General features: G+C 39.6%; 1 protein-coding gene across 6 annotated transcripts in view; it reads left to right on the top strand.

Annotated features, from left to right (window-relative positions):
* COL25A1 (collagen type XXV alpha 1 chain) overlaps window positions 1-19,579 on the top strand; it is a 440,445-nt gene that overhangs the window by 400,868 nt on the left and 19,998 nt on the right. For 4 of the 6 annotated variants that reach the window (XR_006887816.1, XR_006887815.1, XM_046655547.1 and 1 more), the window contains exons 25-32: window positions 9-53; window positions 3,709-3,753; window positions 5,976-6,056; window positions 6,919-6,981; window positions 7,594-7,644; window positions 9,673-9,699; window positions 16,138-16,173; window positions 17,772-17,825. Coding sequence is in view for 4 of the 6 variants with exons in the window: in XM_046655547.1 (XP_046511503.1) it covers window positions 9-53; window positions 3,709-3,753; window positions 5,976-6,056; window positions 6,919-6,981; window positions 7,594-7,644; window positions 9,673-9,699; window positions 16,138-16,173; window positions 17,772-17,825 (402 nt within the window). In the remaining 2 variants the exon portion in view is untranslated. Of the gene's footprint in view, window positions 1-8; window positions 54-3,708; window positions 3,754-5,975; window positions 6,057-6,918; window positions 6,982-7,593; window positions 7,645-9,672; window positions 9,700-13,053; window positions 13,256-16,137; window positions 16,174-17,771; window positions 17,826-19,579 lie in introns of those variants that run through there. The other 2 variants (XM_046655549.1, XM_046655550.1) reach the window with 2 other exon arrangements.

Raw genomic sequence — 19,579 nt, 5'->3', positions numbered from 1 at the left:
GGATTTAGGGTCCCCCTGGACCGCCTGGACCGCAAGGACTGCAAGGCCCAAAGGTTTTCCTTATTTTACTTGTTTCCATTTGCCGCGTGTAGTGCAGAGACTCTCATATTAAATATATGTATCTTTGACAATCAATCTTACAAAATACTGGAGGAACTGAGATCAGCAATATTGCTTAAAAGAGCTAAGAATAGAAATTGAGGTCTGGGCTAAAGGAAGAGGGATCAGAAAAAAAGGAAAGTTAGAAGAGAAGGGAGAGAAGTGAGAATGACATTAAATTTAGAGGGAGGACAGTGAGAGAAACAGAATAGTAAACAAGGGAAAACAAGTTTTACAGAAATTGTAAATGTAAAGAAACACAAATGTGGTGTATGAAAAAGGGAAAATATTTAAATAGAGGAGGATTGAAGGAAAATTTACTCTGACACTTAAAAAGATCCTTTCCTCTAATTCCTTTGTAATAAAAATAACAAGGGGAGCTTTAGCATGATGCATTCACAAATGACACTTGTAGGAATCGTTTTGAGTCACTTTTTATAACACATCCTGTTATTATATATATTCAGACATTTTGCCTTTTAAATCATATCTAATGAAACATAACAACCATGAATAGTAGAAACTTAGAATTAATTGATAATATCTAAAATTGTTGGTGGCATTATCCAAACGAAAGCTTACTTATTCAACCACGTTTGATCAATGAACACATGGCCAGTGGCTCTGGCTTTTCAGAACTGAGCTATATGTGTTGAAATGTGACTTCCGTCATTGGATTTTTGTAGGCAATTCAAGCAGCTTTGAAATCCATCTTTTGTTCATACCTCTTAAGGCAGTTTATTTGCGAAGTCTGTCATACGCACATACATATCAGCTTTGTACTCTTCTCTTTCAAGATGCTTAAAAACAGAAAGCCAGCACATAAAAAAATATAAAGTAAAATATTACTGAGATCCTTGGCTGAGATATATTTGTAACATAGACCCTAATTTCAAATAGATTTCCTATATAACATTATCGTAAGTGTTGGGATTTTTAACTTTCTATTTCTCCACCACGTTCTGCTCCCTAAGAGATATAACACAAAAATATGCTCCAGTCACACACTGTCTTCATTCCTGGTGAGCAAGTCAGCCTGGATCTCTATTCTTCAGTGTCTTGGTGAGCTGGACTAGACAACCTGGAAGGAAACTGCAGATCCCTTTTTCTTTTGTGTGGAGTCAGCGAAGCTCTAAGTTGCTTGCTTCATCCCCTCACTTGACTAAGTCTCCAGAACCAAAATTGTCCCCACAGCTAAATACGTACCTCATTCCCTAAAACCTCGAAAGCTTCTAGGACTTTACTCTTCCTTATAGCCCAAAGACCTACAGAAGGCCAAAAGGTACCCATCCCTTACCCTAAAGAGGCAAAAAGGACCACCTAGCCAAGAAGGCTATGTCAGTAGAATCTATACCCTCCTTGCTTTATAATCCAATTGCTATTCAGTTGTTAATTCAGTTATTCAGTAAGTAATTTTTGAGTCTCTACTCTGTGATGAGGACTAATATCTAGTAAAGATACTAGGCTATAGTAGGGGGTTTCAACAAGGAGCTTACAACTTAGGAAGGGAGATAGGCAAGTACAGGCACAGTTATTAATAAATAGAGTGAGCGCTGGGATTAAGTGCACGTGCTCTGGGTGTGCACAGGGGAAGGCTCCTTCAGTCTTGCGAGTCAAGGATGACTTTGAGCTGAAACTGAGGGACAGGGGAAGCTGGCTGAATGAATGTCTAGAGCTGTGGGGGTGGGGGTTAGTCATACTCCTTGCCTCTTACCCCTGCCACCTGCCGCTGCGCTGTCACTCCACCCCGCGCACCCCTCATGCTGTCATAACTGAGATCTTGGGTAAATTGATCCAGTCCTTCATGCTTTCCATGATCTCTCCTTGAGAAGGTTGGGATAACTGGGGTGAGCTGTGTCCATGACCAAGAATCAGCACATGCAGCCTGAGACAAATAGAGACCCATTCCCACTGGGGACTCGGCCTCAGACTGAATGGGAACTAGTCAATTAGCCTTCCTCCTTCCTTAATCAAACGAGGATCGTGTGACTTCTTACACATCTAGAAACTCTTTACAAACTACATTTGATGGGTGAAGGTAAATTGATAACTCAGGAATTATGCTTCCTTTCAAACACTCACGGTTGCATCTTGAAGATAAAAGCAAAATGATCATTATGAGACCCAGAGTGCTGACAAGTGTTCAGATGGAAGGAAACAGCCAGGTTCAGCCAGCCTTGGCCGACGTGCTGGGGGCAAAGCAAACTTTGCTGTTACCACGAAGGGCAAGAAATCAGGAATAAGGAAAGGCCTTTCTTTCTTCCTTTTTTTTTCTGTCATTGGTTTGTCATGCCTTCCTTAAACACTACAAAGCTCAAATTTCATGTGGTGGCTGATAGCTCTTAAAGCTTTACCAGGGAAGGAGCTGCAGGCATTTCCACACTGCAGTTTATAACATCACCAAACAAGGCTTCCTAGAAAAATACAGCCTCAAGTCAGCTCCCTTGGAAATCTCTCTGTGACGCGGGCCACTCACGCTCACTCGGGCTGATTTCACAAAGTTTCCACAATGTGGGAATCAGGGATATTTATAATGGGATTGACGTAAATGACTCATTGATATAAAATACTATCTTGCCTTTCAAAGAATTTGTTCAGGACCTTTTTCAACTGAAAGGTGACTAGAAGTGTGTTGTTTGGATAAATCTCTAGCACACTGTTTAAATATGATTTTTTTTTTTTTAGGAAGATTAGCCCAAGCTAATATCTGCTGCCAATCCTCCTCTTTTTTTGCTGAGGAAGACTGGCCCTGAGCTAACATCCGTGCCCATCTTCCTCTACTTTATGTGTGGGATGCCTACCACAGCATGGCTTGCCAAGCGGTGCCATGTCCACACCTGGGATCCGAACTGGCAAACCCCAGGCCGCCGAAGCGGAACGTGCGCACGTAACCGCTGTGCCACCGGGCGGTCCCTAGATTTGTTTTTAATGGAACATCTTCAGTTGAGAAAAAATAAATCTACATATTTGCCATTTGTCAAGGGTTCTAATAAATCATACTGTGAATAGTGAATTTTATTTCATTCCTAGCTTAGTGTAGGAAATTGAATTGATCCAAAAATAATTTTATGTGGCTTAAGATATTCTCTGATTTATCATATCTTCCATGAGGCTTATCTGGAAATACCACATTCATACTCATTATGAATTTGTCTTCTCTATTCAAATGGTGCCAGTTAAAATATTGTAAACTTATGGGGCTTTGCATTTTGTTTTTTCTTAACTGTCTCATTTTTGCTTTTTTCTCAAATTGGAAAATAAGTAGAATCATACAGATTTTTTAAGGAGAAAAAAATTAACTGAGGCATGGAGGTTGTTGTTACAGGATATTGTCAGCCATCAAATGATCTCTATCAGTTCTCTTTCACTAATTTTTTCTTTTAGTGGGAAAAAAATACTTAGCTACATCTAAGTATTATTATAGATAATCTTCAAGAAAATGTTATTTCACTTAGTTTAGATATGTGGTATGATGTCATAAAGTGTTCTTGGGTTATGATGCATTTGCTGAAAATCAAACTGTACTGTTACCAACTGGCACCATTCTTATTTAGTGTTGTATGCTACCAATGATAAATGGAGGCGAGCCATCACTTTTTATCTTAACAGGGAGAGCCAGGATCTCCAGGAATCCCAGGAGCCGATGGAGAGCAGGTAATTTTCAGAGAGATGTACTGTCATTTAAAGCATCATTATTGATCACTTCTTTTATTATAGGTTTGAAGTCAAAAAGGCATGAGTGTTGGTATATGATATCCTCTCTTTTTTTCACCATCTGTTCTAGAGACTACATGAACTCTGAAAAGCCATTGGTTTCAAAATAGACATTAGTCTTCTTTTGCAGAAACGTACAACCTATATGATCTTTAGTTTTGTCTTAATACTCCTAATCAATCTACCAGTGACACCTCTGTGAATTTTTAATAGACTTGTAAGATCATTGACAATTTAGTAAGAATAACCCAATTTTTGTCTGTGAATACAAATAATTCAAGATTAACATCAGTGACCATAGTTTCACAAAATTAGATATTGCTCTGTGTGTGATTTTGAGAATATTTTCTTTTCCCAAATAAAGAGTACACCTAGTATTCTAGGTCATTAGAAAAGACAGAAGCCAGCAGGGCACTTGTGGGTTTGTAGGACGTGGCAGTATCTCTGGGGTTCCCCCAAAAGAGACATTGGAAAACTTGTTCTAGAAAGGACCAGATAGTAAATGTTTCAGGCTTTGCAGACCTCATACAGTCTCTGTCACACATTCTTTTTTTTTAACACCTCTTAAAAATTTTTTAAAACATTCAGCCTGTATAAAAACCCTCCCTGGGCTGGATTTGTCCCATAAACCATGGTTGACCCCTGGCCAAAGAGAGTCTGACCAGGAGAAGGGACGGTATTCAGAATTCAGAATCAAATCACATGGGTCAGTTTCAAGGTATTTGATGTTTTCTGGGCTTCCATTATTTACCCAAGAAATGGCTAAAATCAATACAATCATAAGAAATCAAGGGATTTCTTGATACAGTTAGTGAAATATACTCCTTAGTAGATACCATTAGATAAGAAAATTAAGTTTGAGCTGAGTTATTTTGATATCAGAGTTGTATGTTGAAATCGTACACTGTCACATTAAATAAACATGTGGTAGCTGAAAAAGAAAGATACTTTAGGTGATTTGCTGTTATCAATCAGAGCTCATGTTAGAATTTAAAAATCTAGTTGTATTACCTTTCCCATTGTTAGTCATTAAAAATAGTTAATTTGACATGCGTAATGACATACTGCAGGGTCCCTACATACACAGGAGCTGGACTTTTTCCATAGGCTTCACAATGTCGTCTTCTGCTACTAAGTCCGTTGGATTGACTGTCCTGCTACTGTCCATCGCTAGATCCCTACAACCAACCAGGGTCTGGTTAACCAGTAAGATCCACCTGCCCATTCAGTCACCCACCCACCCACCCACCTAGTGGGTGCTTCTAAACTAGGTTCTACAAAATACGTATAAGTAACAAGAAAAGACACGTTCCTGTCCTTACGTAGTTTTTTGGTACAGAAAAGATGCACAAGTTTGTGCAGCCTAGGGACCCCTTGCTGTAATAACTGTGCTCATCTCTGCTGAAGAACAGACCATCTGGTCATGTTGCCTGAGGTCCCTTGGATGAAATGCTTAATAATATGAATTATTTCAGTATTTGAATCACAAAATTCAGATTTGCTAGCTTTCAAAATACACATTTATCTATTTCCTCACTGTAAAAGAAGAATAAAAATAACATCCTGGATCACCTCGTAGAGATGTCTTGAGAACAAAATAAGAACACGGTAGAAAACTTGAAGTATTTCTAAGCACTGATTGAGCATTGGTGTGCAGTAAATGATTTACCTGTCTGTGTATTGGACCATTGAAGACTGACAGTGATTGGAAGTTCTGCCTGCTTTTAAGGGAGTAGGGGAGAATGGTGGGTGGAGATGGGAGAAATTTATTTAGACCTTTGTTATCATAACACTAGTCCTGGTTCAAAATGTATATTGTACGTTGAGAATTAAATCCATTAAATTGTACTCAGGACCGGTGATACAGAATTAGCTGCCAGTGAAAATATGGAATCAGGAGAAATTATATCAACGCCTAAGTTCATGTTTTTCGTACTTAAATGGCCTAAGTAATAGAATTTAATCCCTTCCGTTACATGGGGAAATAGTATATATTCAATGTAGAGGTTGCTATAAGAAATAACTCTGCCTAAAAATGAAAACCAGAATCATCTCAGCATGGGACCCACCTAGTCACAAAATTGATGTAGACTTCTAATTTCCTGAGGATGTTACTGTCAAGGGCCGGTAAGATTCTTACATACAAACCATATCATTTGTAGGGGCTCAAAGGCTCAAAGGGAGACGTGGGGGACCCAGGCATGCCAGGTGAAAAAGGAGGAATTGGACTTCCTGGATTACCGGTAGGTTTATACTTTTTATGCTGTGTTCATATTAAAATAAACTAAATAATCAGAAAAGAGTTAATGTTATTAGCTGCAGTCTCATCCAGTGGTTCTTATAACACTTTTACTTTTAAATATTTAAGGTATTCTTGGTTAATTACTCCACTGGGGCACTAAAAAATGTTAAAGCATCAGCCAAATGAATTATAAAACAAATCATCAGGTTTCCCTGAATTATTTCACTAGAAGACAGTAAAATAAATACAGTTGATCACTTTAACTTAGTATGCATAAGATAGTGGTAACTGATCATTTTTAAATAAACCATAATAAAAAACTAACAAACCAAAAAATATTAAACAATTAAAAAACAAGTTACTCTGGAAAGTATTCTCTTTGTGTGTATCATACTGTGGGATGGTGTTTTTATGGTGTTCTTCCATCATTTTTACTGAGAATTTGGAGGGAAAAATGTAGAAAACTTCACTGCCCTACATCTGTATTAAAACAAGGGAATGTATAAACAAATGTCAATGAAAACTAAGTTAAAAGACTGACCTTTGCTATTTAAAGTGAGCACCACCATTAAAAAAATGACATTTATAATCTGATATATTTAACAATGTATAAGTTAACCAATCAAGCCTAACCTAGTTTTTAATTACTCTATATTTTATTTCACGTCACCCACCATCCGAGGGATTTGAATAAGCTTGCTGTTTGAGGCTAAAACACAAGGGGATGGCTCCCTCTTTTATATATTACATGCATGATAGTATAAAAATTTCAAGAGGATGGTGGGTTAGGGGAGGAAATTCAGCTGTTTCTCACACTTTGAAGATAACTCCACCAGCTCAATTCTCTCAACACTTGTTTGTAGGGTGCCAATGGAGTGAAAGGGGAGAAAGGAGACTCCGGGCTGCCAGGTCCTCAGGGTCCTTCTGTAAGTCCGTGGCGGCGGAACTTCCATGCTCCTGGAGAGCTCTGCACCCGGCCTGTTACTCACCTAGTTCAGCCTGTGCCAGGTGGCGCTATCTACAGCATCAAGACCGTGTCCCCTCTTGGTTTGTCAAACTGTAGAACAAACATTTGTCGGCCTTGCACGATGACAGACAAAGTATCTCAGAGGTCTGAGTTAGAAGCTGTGTGTCAGAGGACTGTCTATCCTGAGGAGAAAATCAATGGTTCTCCCACGATGCTGTGGACAGAGCTCTGTGAATATAGGACACTCGTTCCTTTTGCTCCAGAGCCCTGTTGTTGCTTAGTGAAAGATCTGAGAGTTCAATAGTGGTTGTGGCATTATACCATTTCTTGGTAATCAGTTGCTTCCTTTTCTTTTAATGTACTTTTGATTTATTCTGGCTTTTGTAGAACAACTGTATTTTTTTTCAGTCTTTTTGTTCTCATGAAGGAATTTCTAAACCTAGAGAGTCAATGCACCCCTTCTTCCTCTGCAACTACTAATGGCCTTCGCAGACCCCCAGCGCAAGATTCGAGTCAAACTGCCTTATCTAAATGAAGTAACCAAATCCATGTTTATTTTTTGGACATACAGATCATAGGCCCACCAGGCCCACCAGGTCCCCATGGCCCACCAGGCCCCATGGTGAGTCTCCCTTCTCTCCACAATGTGATCATTTATTACGAGCATGCTACTAGAGAAAACAGGAACACCTCACTGGAAACAGCCAGCTTTGTGCTACTGTCTGTGGACTGGACAGAAAATGCGAGGTGCTCTCAATATACTGACTTTGCAGTGTTGCCTTTCACTCCTGCAAACATATCAGTTGGAAAGAGAGAGCGTAATTTTGTGATAGGAGAGTTGAAGGAAGATAGATCTGGCCGGTTTTACTCCAGCCTTAGCATGAACATCAGAAAATCGTTTTAACCAATCACTCTTCCAGGCCATTAGTAACATAACAAGATTAGTAATTGTAGCTGTTAATGGATGTTTCTAAACAGCTTTGAGCATTGTGATCCTTTAATGAAATGTCAATCAGAAGATTTATAAAATAATATAAAAATGGAAGCTCACTTCCACAGATGACGTATATTGTAGGGTCTTGTCTTTTCACGTTTATGGTTCTTCAGTGGAAAAAGTGTTTATGCAGATATTCCTCAGAGACCAGTGGAGACAATGACCACGCCCTTGTAGGACTTACGTCCAGGGAGGACAGCAGCCATTAAAGCAGTGTAATTTTCAGAATGTCACCTGGTGACAGTTGTGTTAAGGCTAGAATGCAGACAGTGCCGTGCTTCAAATGCTTTTGACTGGGGCGGGAGGGGACATGTCCGGCAGCCTCTAAGGTCCCCTTTGTCTCTAAGATGCCTCAATAAACCATGTCTTCAACCAGACGGATGAAGCAAGCCGTGGGTCACTCTTTCCTCCTGTTGTGCTCTAAAAAAGAGCCTCAATGGAACGATCTAAGCCTCAGAACGTAGCCCCAGACCAGAGCATCCCTTCCTTCCTCACTCACTTCTGTTTCGTACCAGAAGGCATTATGACAACCTTCTTTTCTTAAAACTAAACAGTTCATTAAGAAGTAAGCAAATGGCATACTTTTGACTTCCTTATACTCCCTCTACTTTAAGTTGGAAGATTAGATTAAAAATGCTATGTCCTGTTCATATCATAAAATTAATTAGTTTAAAGAAATTTTAAACCATTACTAAAATGAGATAAGAATACTTTATAAAGTACCAGTCATTTCCTGAAAATGTTTATTCACAACTTATCTAAGGGAAAATATTCCCAGTGTAGACGTAAGTAACAAATGTCTATGTATTGCTTGATAAAAGCTTTTTCCTGCACTGATAGGTATTTAAATACTCCTCTTTCCAAATAATTTATTTTAATCACTTGAAAAGTTTAAAGCAATTCAAAGAAAATTTTAATTAATTTAGATTGGCTAATTAGTCTGTATATTTAGATTTTCCACAAAATACAGGGGAAAAACCCTGACTCGTGCATGCATTATTACTTCCTTCCCTTGGTAAACAATTGTTACAAGAACCTTGGAAAATTCATCTTTGTAAAAGTGAATGCATTCCAGATAATAATGCTTAGCACTCCTGCATGAGAATCCTTTCCTTAGGTTCAATTCAAATGGATGATGCAGTAGGGTTCAAACTTGACTGTCGTCTCCTCGTTTCCTTCCTCCTTTAGATTTCTCAGCACCTTGGGTCTACAGGAGTTAGTAAGGGAAAAGGTCTTCTCTTCCCTGGCACTTAAAGTCTGGGACTTTTCTTTGACAAATTTCTGTCTTTTCAGACTTACCTTTATTCCATATAAACTCATCAAGTTTGTGAGTTGAGATAAATGGGGAGTTGAGAAATAGGAGTAGTGTGGGTTCACAATACTTTTTTCTATTTGTTTCTTCTGTATAAACCTGCAGATTCCTCCCTCCCTCTCACAGACATTTAGCAGAAAGAACTGCTATTAGTGAATTTCCTAGTACAGAGCAATCCAAGAGCTGGAAGGAGCTTCCACCAGGGGGCCCACTGGCCTGCCTCTAGCTGTAGCTCAAACGAGAAGATTCTTGTTTTACTGTCTTTTGTTACTTTATATAATATTCACTTCTTCTGGGAAATAGTGAGTCAATTCTTAATTAAAAGCTGTGTTTTCCTTTTTCAGGGACCCCATGGACTTCCTGGACCAAAGGTAACTCAGCAAATCCCTTGATTGTTTTATTTCTGTTTCCTTGTTAATCACGGAGAAGCATGGCGGAAGCATGTCTGTCCTGTCTTATTTATTTGTCAAGTAGTGTTGATAATCTTTAAGCCTTTAAGCATCCAGATGTTTGAATCTCACGGCACAGAATGATTTACAGCAGATTTGAGTGATATCACCTGGAGATGAGTTTTTCCTCATTTTGCCTCTTTCCTGGTCACTATGTAAGTTTCTTAAGTTACCCATCATAGTCAAAATCAACCATTCGGAAGTGAGTCTGATGCGATTCTCAAACTAGTCCAGATGCTCTTTCTTGTTATGGTATCTTTAGTTGTATAGTTAGGTGTTATTAATTGACATTTCTTGCTTTCATATCCAGTACTGCACCTAAATGCTTTGACTATCCAGCATCTTAATTTGGTACTCCCCCAGAGGTCACTGCTCTAGAGTGGGGTGAAGGACATCGGGTGTGCTCCACTGAGGAGAAGAATATGTCACATACGTGTATTCTATACTCTACATTAACAAGAGAACGACAGAGAATAGCCCCTCCTTGTCGGAAGTGGTGCAGCTTGTATTGTGAAGATGTTCTCCACCTGTTCTTTGCATTTGTGTAGACAGAGAGGACACCTTGGAGGGTTAAATGAGCCCTGAAAGACAAGCTCCTTCTTCCAGGGAGCGTATGTGATGAGAACCTGTGTTCTAATCTCAGCTTTGCCATTGACGGGCTGTGTTACCCTGGGCAGATTATTTACCCTCTCTGATCCTTCATTTACTAAACTAGGTAACTTACCTCATAGTGTGGTGATGATTTAATGAGGCATGATTATGAAACACTTAGTAAAATATCTGCAGTTGTTGATAAACACCCAAAAATGTCCGTTGTTATTTTTATCTTGTGATTTGATGCTTTGTTCTGAACAGAAAAATTTAGCTATTCCTTGAGGCTGCTTGACGGAAGGGTCAGGGACTCTTGGAAGCTCCTCAGTGGTGAGTTGTGCATTTAAGTGGTGAGGGATGGAGGAGCCATAATGCCATGTCGGCTCTAGGAATCAGAAAGCTTAGAGGCAGCCCAGCCTCTCCTCTGGGGAGCCCCTCTGGCGCACTCAGCTTTAGGGGTGGCCGAGGTATTAGTCTGACTCTAGACAGTTGAGTTTCTTTTTTGAGGTGAGGGAGGTGACTCACCCAAGAATGGAAAGAGTTCTTCATTCTTTAGAGTACCGTACCTTCTGATGAGGCAGGTGAGTGACAGTGTCCCAGACACATGGATTATAGTTTGGGGTAAGAGCATTGCTCTGGGTCAGAAGAGAGAGTGTGTCTGTCAGCTTTGTGGTCTTGGTAATTATCTAACTTCTCTGGGCCTCTTTTCCCACTCCAGACTAAAGCAGTATTTCCCACTCTTCGCTTCTCCTTGGATTTCAAGGCACCACTAAAGACCAACCCAATCATCATAACTCAGGCTAATGCCTCCAAGACTGTGTTTTTAATTCCATGAGTGATTCAGATGCCCCATCACCAGGAGATTTAATAAATACTCAAGGTCGTTTTGATATCTACAATGCAATGATTTGTTTTGCCTGTAACTTCAGTTGTTCCTGAAATCATAGATTTCAGAGAATTATGAAGTTGAGAAGACATCCTAGATTACCTGTGCCAGTTCCTTGATTTTACAGATGATAAACTATAGGCCCAGGAAATTTAAGTTACTTGTCCTAAATTACACTACTAATTAAGGGACAGATCTGGGACTCGAGCTTAGGTCCAGAGTTGAAATTCGGTCTTTTTGCCGCTGAATTTGATTGTTTAAAAACTCACCTTCTCAATTACTGCCCACTCCTATCGATGCACGACTCCTCACCAAAGAATTCCACAGCTTGCCAAGGCTGCCCTGCCCTGCCTGTTCGTCAGCTCAAGACCACCGCCTGGAAGTCCACGCACGTGCACGGCCCTGGGTCTCCAGTTTAGCCAGTTAACTGAGGCTGCTTATGGAGCCTTGGTCTTAATCTCAGATGGATTCTAGCTCTGTGACATTTCCAGGATCCTTCTTTACTGACCATAGCCCACTTGGATTTCCTATGGTGGCAGCACTGAGAACATCCTATCTTTAGAATCCCAAAAATCCACTAGGTACTATACGAGGTTGTGCCAATGTGTTCATTCCTCCATGACCCCTTTGAAAGTTCAGATATACAGTCTGGTTTCGTGGATGCTCACTAGCTCACTGTTTCCCAGAATTTCCCAATGAGAAGAATTCCCTGAGAGACTTATTAAAAATACCCATTGTTGTGCGACTGGTCTAGGTGGGGCGCTGTACTCTTTAGGTCTAACAAGCGCCACACTAATTTCCATCACCAGGCAAATGGGGGAAATACCGCCCAGGTTAATAACTGTCCCGCACGTAAGCATGATCTCTCCCCTCCCGCACCCGCCCAGCGAGACTCCACAGGCCATTGGAGATTGAAATCATCTTCCTTTTACAAGTCTTTCAAGATTTTCTTGATGAAACTAACGTCTGTACTTAAAAGTTGAAAAGTTCTGACTTTTCGGGTCAGAACTGTCTATTTCTAATGTGCTGTTCTGATAGAAAGTAGGGGTCCTGTATTCTTGTATTTTTTTAAAAAAACGAGTCAAGAGAATTTATCACTTAGCATGGCTTTTCTGTTGTCGCCTTAATTTAAATTCTAAACCTCCTTTATTCTAATATTGGGCAGACAAACAGTAGTAAAACCGCGTTTAAGTTCTGTGATCTTCATATTCTCTTCTGGGATTGGCTATTTGTTGGCTATTCTATTGATTAATCCACATAGGGACCTGGCTTGGCAATCTCAGGAAACAAGGACTCGGAAACGGCATCACTTCAAACATCAGCTGCTACATTTTTAGCTCCCTCCCCTGGGCAAAATGCTTAAAGGCTTAAAATATCTGTCTATGACGCTGTCCTGCATATTCCAGTTTTCCATTCCAGCAGAGTGGGTGCTCCCGCTGACTCTCCTCAGCGCCCTCCACTCAGATTGTCTTTGATTTGCTTGGTCAGAACAATGCAGCGTAACACCAATTTCCTTGAGGTAGAACTGAAAAATTCGGGAACTCAGTCAAATATATTTTGATGATAAAGAGCACACTCTCTCGGGAGTTTTGCTTCCAAGAATATTATTTAATTGTCAATTTCAGCTTATTAATTTTTAATTTTTTTTAATTAATTTTGAACTGATGCAAGTCAAATCTAGCCTGACTCTGCTGTTACCTCAAACTGGAATCTGCAGCCGTTTCGGAGACTGGCTCTCTTCTCTCGCAGTTGAAACACCCGTGATAGCAACCAAAATTGGCATTTGCTTTTGCATTTAGGGTGAACCAGGGTTAAATGGTGTTAAAGGATTGAAGGGTGAACCAGGTCAAAAGGGTGACAGAGGACCCCTTGGTCTTCCAGTAAGTAAAGAAAACTTTCCATTTCAGTGCAAATCTCAGACTTTTCTTTCAAGTTAACAACTCTGGTTTACTCAGTGACTATCTTCCAGTCGAGATTTCTGTGATTGGAAAAAATACGATGTTAGAGCAGAGCTCAGCCCAGTTGTTTGTTCTCTGATGTTCGTTCTCGTGTCAGAGGAAGACCTGTAAGAAACAATGCCTTCAGCGTTGTGTCATTCAATTACATACATGCCAACCTTCCTCTTCTAAGGCTGACAATTTTTCTCCCATCACCCTCTTCTTTAGAAAAGTATTGTGCTGGTTATTTCATAATCTCTCCCAAACATTTTTATAATTTAGTGCAGTTCAAAATCCTCCCTCAACATTTTTTTCTCCTTTGATACCAAAAACTGCAGCCCTCTGTTGGTGGCAGGTATGCAATTGGCCGTTGTTGATGGCTGAGGTCAGTGCTGTGGCTCTTTACATTAATCAATCATATCGTGGTCTAAATGTTGTACGTTGTTTGTTTTGGAGATACCCTCTTAGGAGGTTCTTGTGGCAAGAGTGGATAATATTAAAGAAGTGTTTTGCAGTTGTTTAGAGATTTTTATTTTTTTTTATTTTTATTTTTTTTTAAGATTTTATTTTTTTCCTTTTTCTCCCCAAAGCCCCCCAGTACATAGTTGTATATTCTTCAGTTGTGGGTCCTCCTAGTTGTGGCATGTGGGACGCTGCCTCAGCGTGGTTTGATGAGCAGTGCCATGTCCGCGCCCAGGATTCGAATCAGCGAAACACTGGGCTGCCTGCAGCGGAGCGCGCGAACTTAACCACTCGGCCACGGGGCCAGCCCCAGAGATTTTTATTTTTAATGAAAAGAGGATTTTCATCTTTTATGCACTTTATGTCAGTCTTCTTTCCGCAACAATTACAAAGATTTTTTAAAATAATTATTGAATATGAGGTTTTAGTTTCAAGCTTTTAATATGCCGTCAATTCAGTGAATGCAGATAAAAGTCAATAAAGAGCATTATAGATTATATTGTTAAAATACGACATAAAATTGGTAGTGGAAAATGATTTATACACATATTTTACAGATAAAAAAAGTTGGTGACCACTTGCTTCGTTTTTCCCATGTATATTTAAGTACTAAAGTATTCCACTGAATAGCCAGTGCCTCACACAGATCAGGCACATAGCAGATGCTCCACATGGATTCATCTATCGAGTGAGTGGTATAAGCCTCATATGGGAATATAGGTTAAATTATACCACTTAGATCAATGGACCACAGGCATAAACCCTCTATAACAACGTGAGTCATTAATTCACATTCCAGGTAAATATAATATTACATTATCAATGCAAAAATTTTACCGTTTCCCTAGTCATTTTTAAATATTATTATAATGGTGACTCTGAAGAAAGTAGCAAAAGGCAAAAGAAAGTTTGGATTTCTATTTTATTTAAACCCTCAATCTGATGTCTTTAAAGTTTCTCCTAATTTCAAATTTAGGGCTAGTGATCATTTTTAGGGAACATTTAGCCAAAAGCTCTACATATGCTAACATTAAGCAAACAAAAAGACAAAACACGTATTTTTAAAAATTTTAATCATTGCTAACTAAAGATGTATTTTGCAGTTATAGTCTGACTCATAATAGGGTTATACAGAAGGAATTGTAAAATAAAAAACTAAAAGCACCCAAAATATATATGGTGTAGCATCACTGGTGAAGTTTGCAGCTGGAATAGATTTTTTCTTCCATTTTGTATTAACTATGTCTGAAGCATAAAATGGAGAAATAGTTCTGCAGCCCAGCCAAGAGAATTTATAGGGCTAGTGCGTTGTCTGTCTTTACTCCTTGATCTAATCAATATTTTTAAAGGACTATAAATCTGTATTTTTTGGAGATACAAAAGCCCTATCAGAGAATTAATTGTGCTTATTCTTGAGACAAGTTTTGAAAATGTCATCTTTTAATCATACGCTACATGTGGCCTCAAGTTCGAGGTAAAGGACAGGACGCATTGCCTGGGAAGCGCATTAGATTTTTAAAACATTTCCCATGCAGACTTGGATGCGGTGGTTATTTGAAGTGAATTGAGGAACAATTTCATGTGGGACAGGTAGTTTTTGTCTGGACTCATGACATTTTTCTGGCTTTTTCCTGTTCCTAGTAGTCCCTCTAGTGGTGACTGATGTGAACACAGTAAGAACAACCCAGAAAACAATGAGTATTTTTCATGTAAATCCACAGAGTCATCCTAGTGTGTTAAAATTCTGTATTTGTTATTCGCAAATGCTACTTTTTTTTTATTTTATTTTTTTCCTTTTTCTCCCCAAAGCCCCCCTCGCCCCAGGTACATAGTTGTATATTCTTCGTTGTGGGTCCTTCTAGTTGTGGCATATGGGATGCTGCCTCAGTGTGGTTCAAAGAGCAGTGCCATGTCCGCGCCCAGGAGTCAAACCAACGAAACACTGGGCCGCCTGCAGCGGAGCGTGCAAACTTAACCACTCGGCCACAGGGCCAGCCCCCGCAAATGCTGTTTTAACAAGCAAAACTAGAGCTGTTTTCTCCTCCTCTGAAATGTTAACCTTGATTGATTATTATAATGAGCCCTTCCTAGAGAGATTGGCCATTATTTTTTCTTCAGAATGTAAAGAAATGTAGTAGGAATAGTACAGTCTTTAGAAAAGGAATTTCATATGGAAATCAGCAGCCTGTCACTGTTACCAGGAAATACTTTAAAGCCCACTTTATAAACCTCATTAGCTTGATTTCTAAGTACGAATTTGTCAAATGGTAATACCGTTAAAATGCCATCATCCATGGGGTGTTTATTGTTGTGTGTTGTTTTTTTAACTAACAATTTGTAGCAATGTGATATTCCTCCCAGAACCCTGTGACTGCGTATTATGTTGTTTGAAGTGTTACATTTGTTCATCGGTTCCTCATACTAATCTCTGTTCTTGTCATTCGTGTTACACCCACCAACCCTGCTACCAACCAAATCCCACAGGGAGCATCTGGCTTAGACGGAAAGCCAGGATCCCGGGTGAGTCAGTCCCTCGTCTTGTTCCAACATGTTTGGTGGCTATGAATTTTGTGTGTCAGGACAGATCCTCCTGCCATCAAATGAGGAGGGGTCCACAGGACTGGAGTGAAAGGAGAAGGTGGACAATGAGAGTGGCAGAGAAGGGAGAGTGGACAGAGCATGGCCGCAGCTCTGATTGGCGTGCAGCCTGAAGGGCAGAACATCTTTCTGCAGCCCGGGTTCTGGTCGGGATAACTTGCTGGGTGGGAGGAACGACCAATCTAATTGGCTTCATTGTCTTAGAATCCCAGACAAGTTTCTCCGTACCCAGTGGACGTTTCCTGTAATTCCGTGAGAGAGACTCTCAAAGGGATTAAAATAATGTGAATTTATTGTGACTTGCTTTCCCTTTTATGTTTATGTCCATGTTAGAAATGTAACTTCTTCCTTGAAACTAACTTTCAAATCTCTATTCATGAAAATGAGTTGTCTGTCTTCTGTCATTTTGTCTCTTTGCTTTGGTTCTTAACAGCTCCATCTCTTAAATTTCAGCCACAGATACTCAGTATTTAGAAGTCTCCTGAAGAGTTTTGTGTTCAGACAGAAGAGAAAGATCAGTTAAGATGATAAGATTCACCAACATTAGAATGAGTTTAAAACCCTGAATTATTTCATATCACAAGTCTCCCATAGAATAAATAAGAGTAGTGGAACAGAAATAGGAATGTTATTTTAAAATTGTGCCAGAATAGTTCCTATGTTTGCAAATATTATAATAAATTCTTTGCAAATCTAAGCATAGTCTTCTTGGAAATGAGCAAGTATACTTGACGTTCTTGCTACATTTTTAAGAATCAAAAAGAAATTCCAAGCTCTTCAATTCTAAAAACCCGCTTCAGGCAGTCGCCATCTCCACTGGACCTGTGTTCCTATACTCATTCAGATATTACCTCGTCTGCCACAGAAATTCCTGAGCCGGGAGGCCAGAGGGCACTTCTGCCCTTAAATCATCCAGCTGCCTGGTTCGAGCCTTGTAAGCCCGGCGACTTCAGCCACTGTGGCAGGACCTATAGATGAATTCCTTCCCACTAGGCCCCTGCTGCTCCCAACAGAGCCCAAGAAAGTTTGGTTTGAACAGTTAAACACCGTTCTCATTTATTTAATATTTTTTCACTTGTAGAACTGTCCAAGCCTCTTAAACAGCTGAAAGCAAGGCTTCAGAGCACTCAGGGCCAAGGAGAGTGGGGGTGGGAAAGGGACCTGAAGAAGAGGTGATGTGAAGGAAAGCAATTAGATGTTTCTTCTTCCGACTCTGGGGGCAGAGTGAAGATGTTCCATGGAGTCAGGGAGGAAATAGATAATTAAATATGAAATACAGCTTTCTGTGCGTGCCCTTCACTGAAATACGCAGTTATGTAATTCCTCCGTTTTGCAGGAGTTTCTTGAAAGCTACTGGCCTGAAAGAATCAAGCAGAAAACCCTTTGAAAGGAGATGCGCTGTCTGACTGACGTCCTAAGCTATCACTCACCCAGGGAAAGTCCAGGATAAACTATAACTGCTTTGCTTACAGCCCGTGGGACATGTCTCATATTATCTTACCTTTATCTTTTTTTTGTAGGGTACAGATGGCCCTATGGGACCCCATGGCCCTGCGGGTCCCAAAGGAGAAAGAGTAAGTTGCTACTGAGGTTATTAACCCGTGACCTAAAGAAAACACAGTGTGTGGCTTTTCCATTTTAGTTGAACTGAACTGTTCGTTTTCCAGAAGAAATAAAGGACCATCTAACGTTAAATGAAAATAGATACCATCCTAAGCCCTTTTCAGAGTTCTCAAACTGAGAGAAGAAAACAATAGAGTATTAAAATAGAATATGGCTTCCTTAATAAAAAACAATGCATACATTTACATCGCTAAAATACATAGCTCAGACCTCTTCTTCTTAACCCATAAGGAAGATATTTTCATTTGGCCTTCATCCAGAAAGTTGAAGTCAATAAGCCAAAAATTTCCAGGACTACATATTCTGGTTGATAATTTTTTGTATAAAGCTACCGTATTCATTCAGAGTAAGTTATAACTTTTTTTAAAGGAAATTACAAAACCTAAGTATTCTCCTCTGCACCGTTACACGTGCTCCTTTTCTTTTTTTAAGGAAAAGAATAGCCTGTCTTTCTTCACCATAAGGAAATAATTTCAGTGCATTATAAAACAAAAACCTTTCACTAACCTCTCTATTGCTGGGCACTGTTTCCACATCCTTGGGGAAAAAAAAAAAAGACATTCAGAGTGGAAGATAAATATCTGACACAGAAAGATGAACGGCAGCATCAGCAGCTGGTCATCTGTCTGGAACTTCTCTCCCTCTTTCTCTGTTTTTCTCCCACTTTTTCTTTTCCTCACCTTGGGAAACCTAGTTTTTGTGTGTGTATGAGTGGAATTGTGTCATCAATTTCCCCATCATCCAGGATGGGATGTAAAGAAAGTCCTAACAGTGAGGGTTTCCAAATGCTGGAAGGGTTCCTCATGCAAGTTTGTGGTCTTTTAAAACTACATAGAGTTTCCTCAGTCTGGGATAATTTGTTTTAAAATAGAGGGCCACATAGTGATTTCTTTGTTGTACATCCCAAAGAAATGTGCACCATTTCTACAGTGTACATAATTGCATGTTCTATAAAGTGAATTCATTCAGTAAATATTTACCACACATTACAATATACAAAACACAGCGTACTCCTAGTGTGAAACAGAAACACTCTCCTCCCATTTATGGAAAGTCTATTTTGCTAATTTGCTCCAGTGAATTGAATAGTACCATCATAATTGATTCGTCATACTAAACCTTTTATAAATACACTGTATATATTTACTCAATACTCTCAAGGATGCGGCTGTTTTCCCTGATCTAGAAGAGTTTACAATCTAATTACAGAGGAAAAACCTATCTGTAAGAAATAACCAGATGATGAGGCCAAAGTGAATACAAATAGGGCAGGCTGTACATACAATGATGAAGAACGCCAGCTTCATCCAAGACTGCTTCTAGAAAGAGATGAGGCCTAAAGGAATAAATAATCTGAATCTGCAATTGTCTTATTTCTAAGATCAAACCAACAGTGTATGAAGATCATCTTAATTAAAAATATTTAAAAGCTGAGACCTTCACACTGCTGATGCATACAAGCATTCTATCAAGAAACCCAGTACGTGTACTAAAAATGGGGCGGCCAATCTCAAGTAGTCTTTTGGCAGAATGCCCTGGGGCTCAAGAGGGCTTACTGTTTGGTAAATCAGCTGCTACTTCCGATAGCTCCACACTGTCACAAGAGTATCAGTTCCCAGCACTGGGGCAGAATTACCCAGGAGAGCAAATGAAATCGCGAAGCATTTTTGAAGGCATAGTTGAAGTCAACTGGTGTGCAGTGTGA

This window comes from Equus quagga, chromosome 3 (assembly GCF_021613505.1).
Source record: "Equus quagga isolate Etosha38 chromosome 3, UCLA_HA_Equagga_1.0, whole genome shotgun sequence".
Taxonomy (NCBI): Eukaryota; Metazoa; Chordata; class Mammalia; order Perissodactyla; family Equidae; genus Equus; species Equus quagga.
This window is presented reverse-complemented; position numbering and strand designations above follow the sequence as displayed.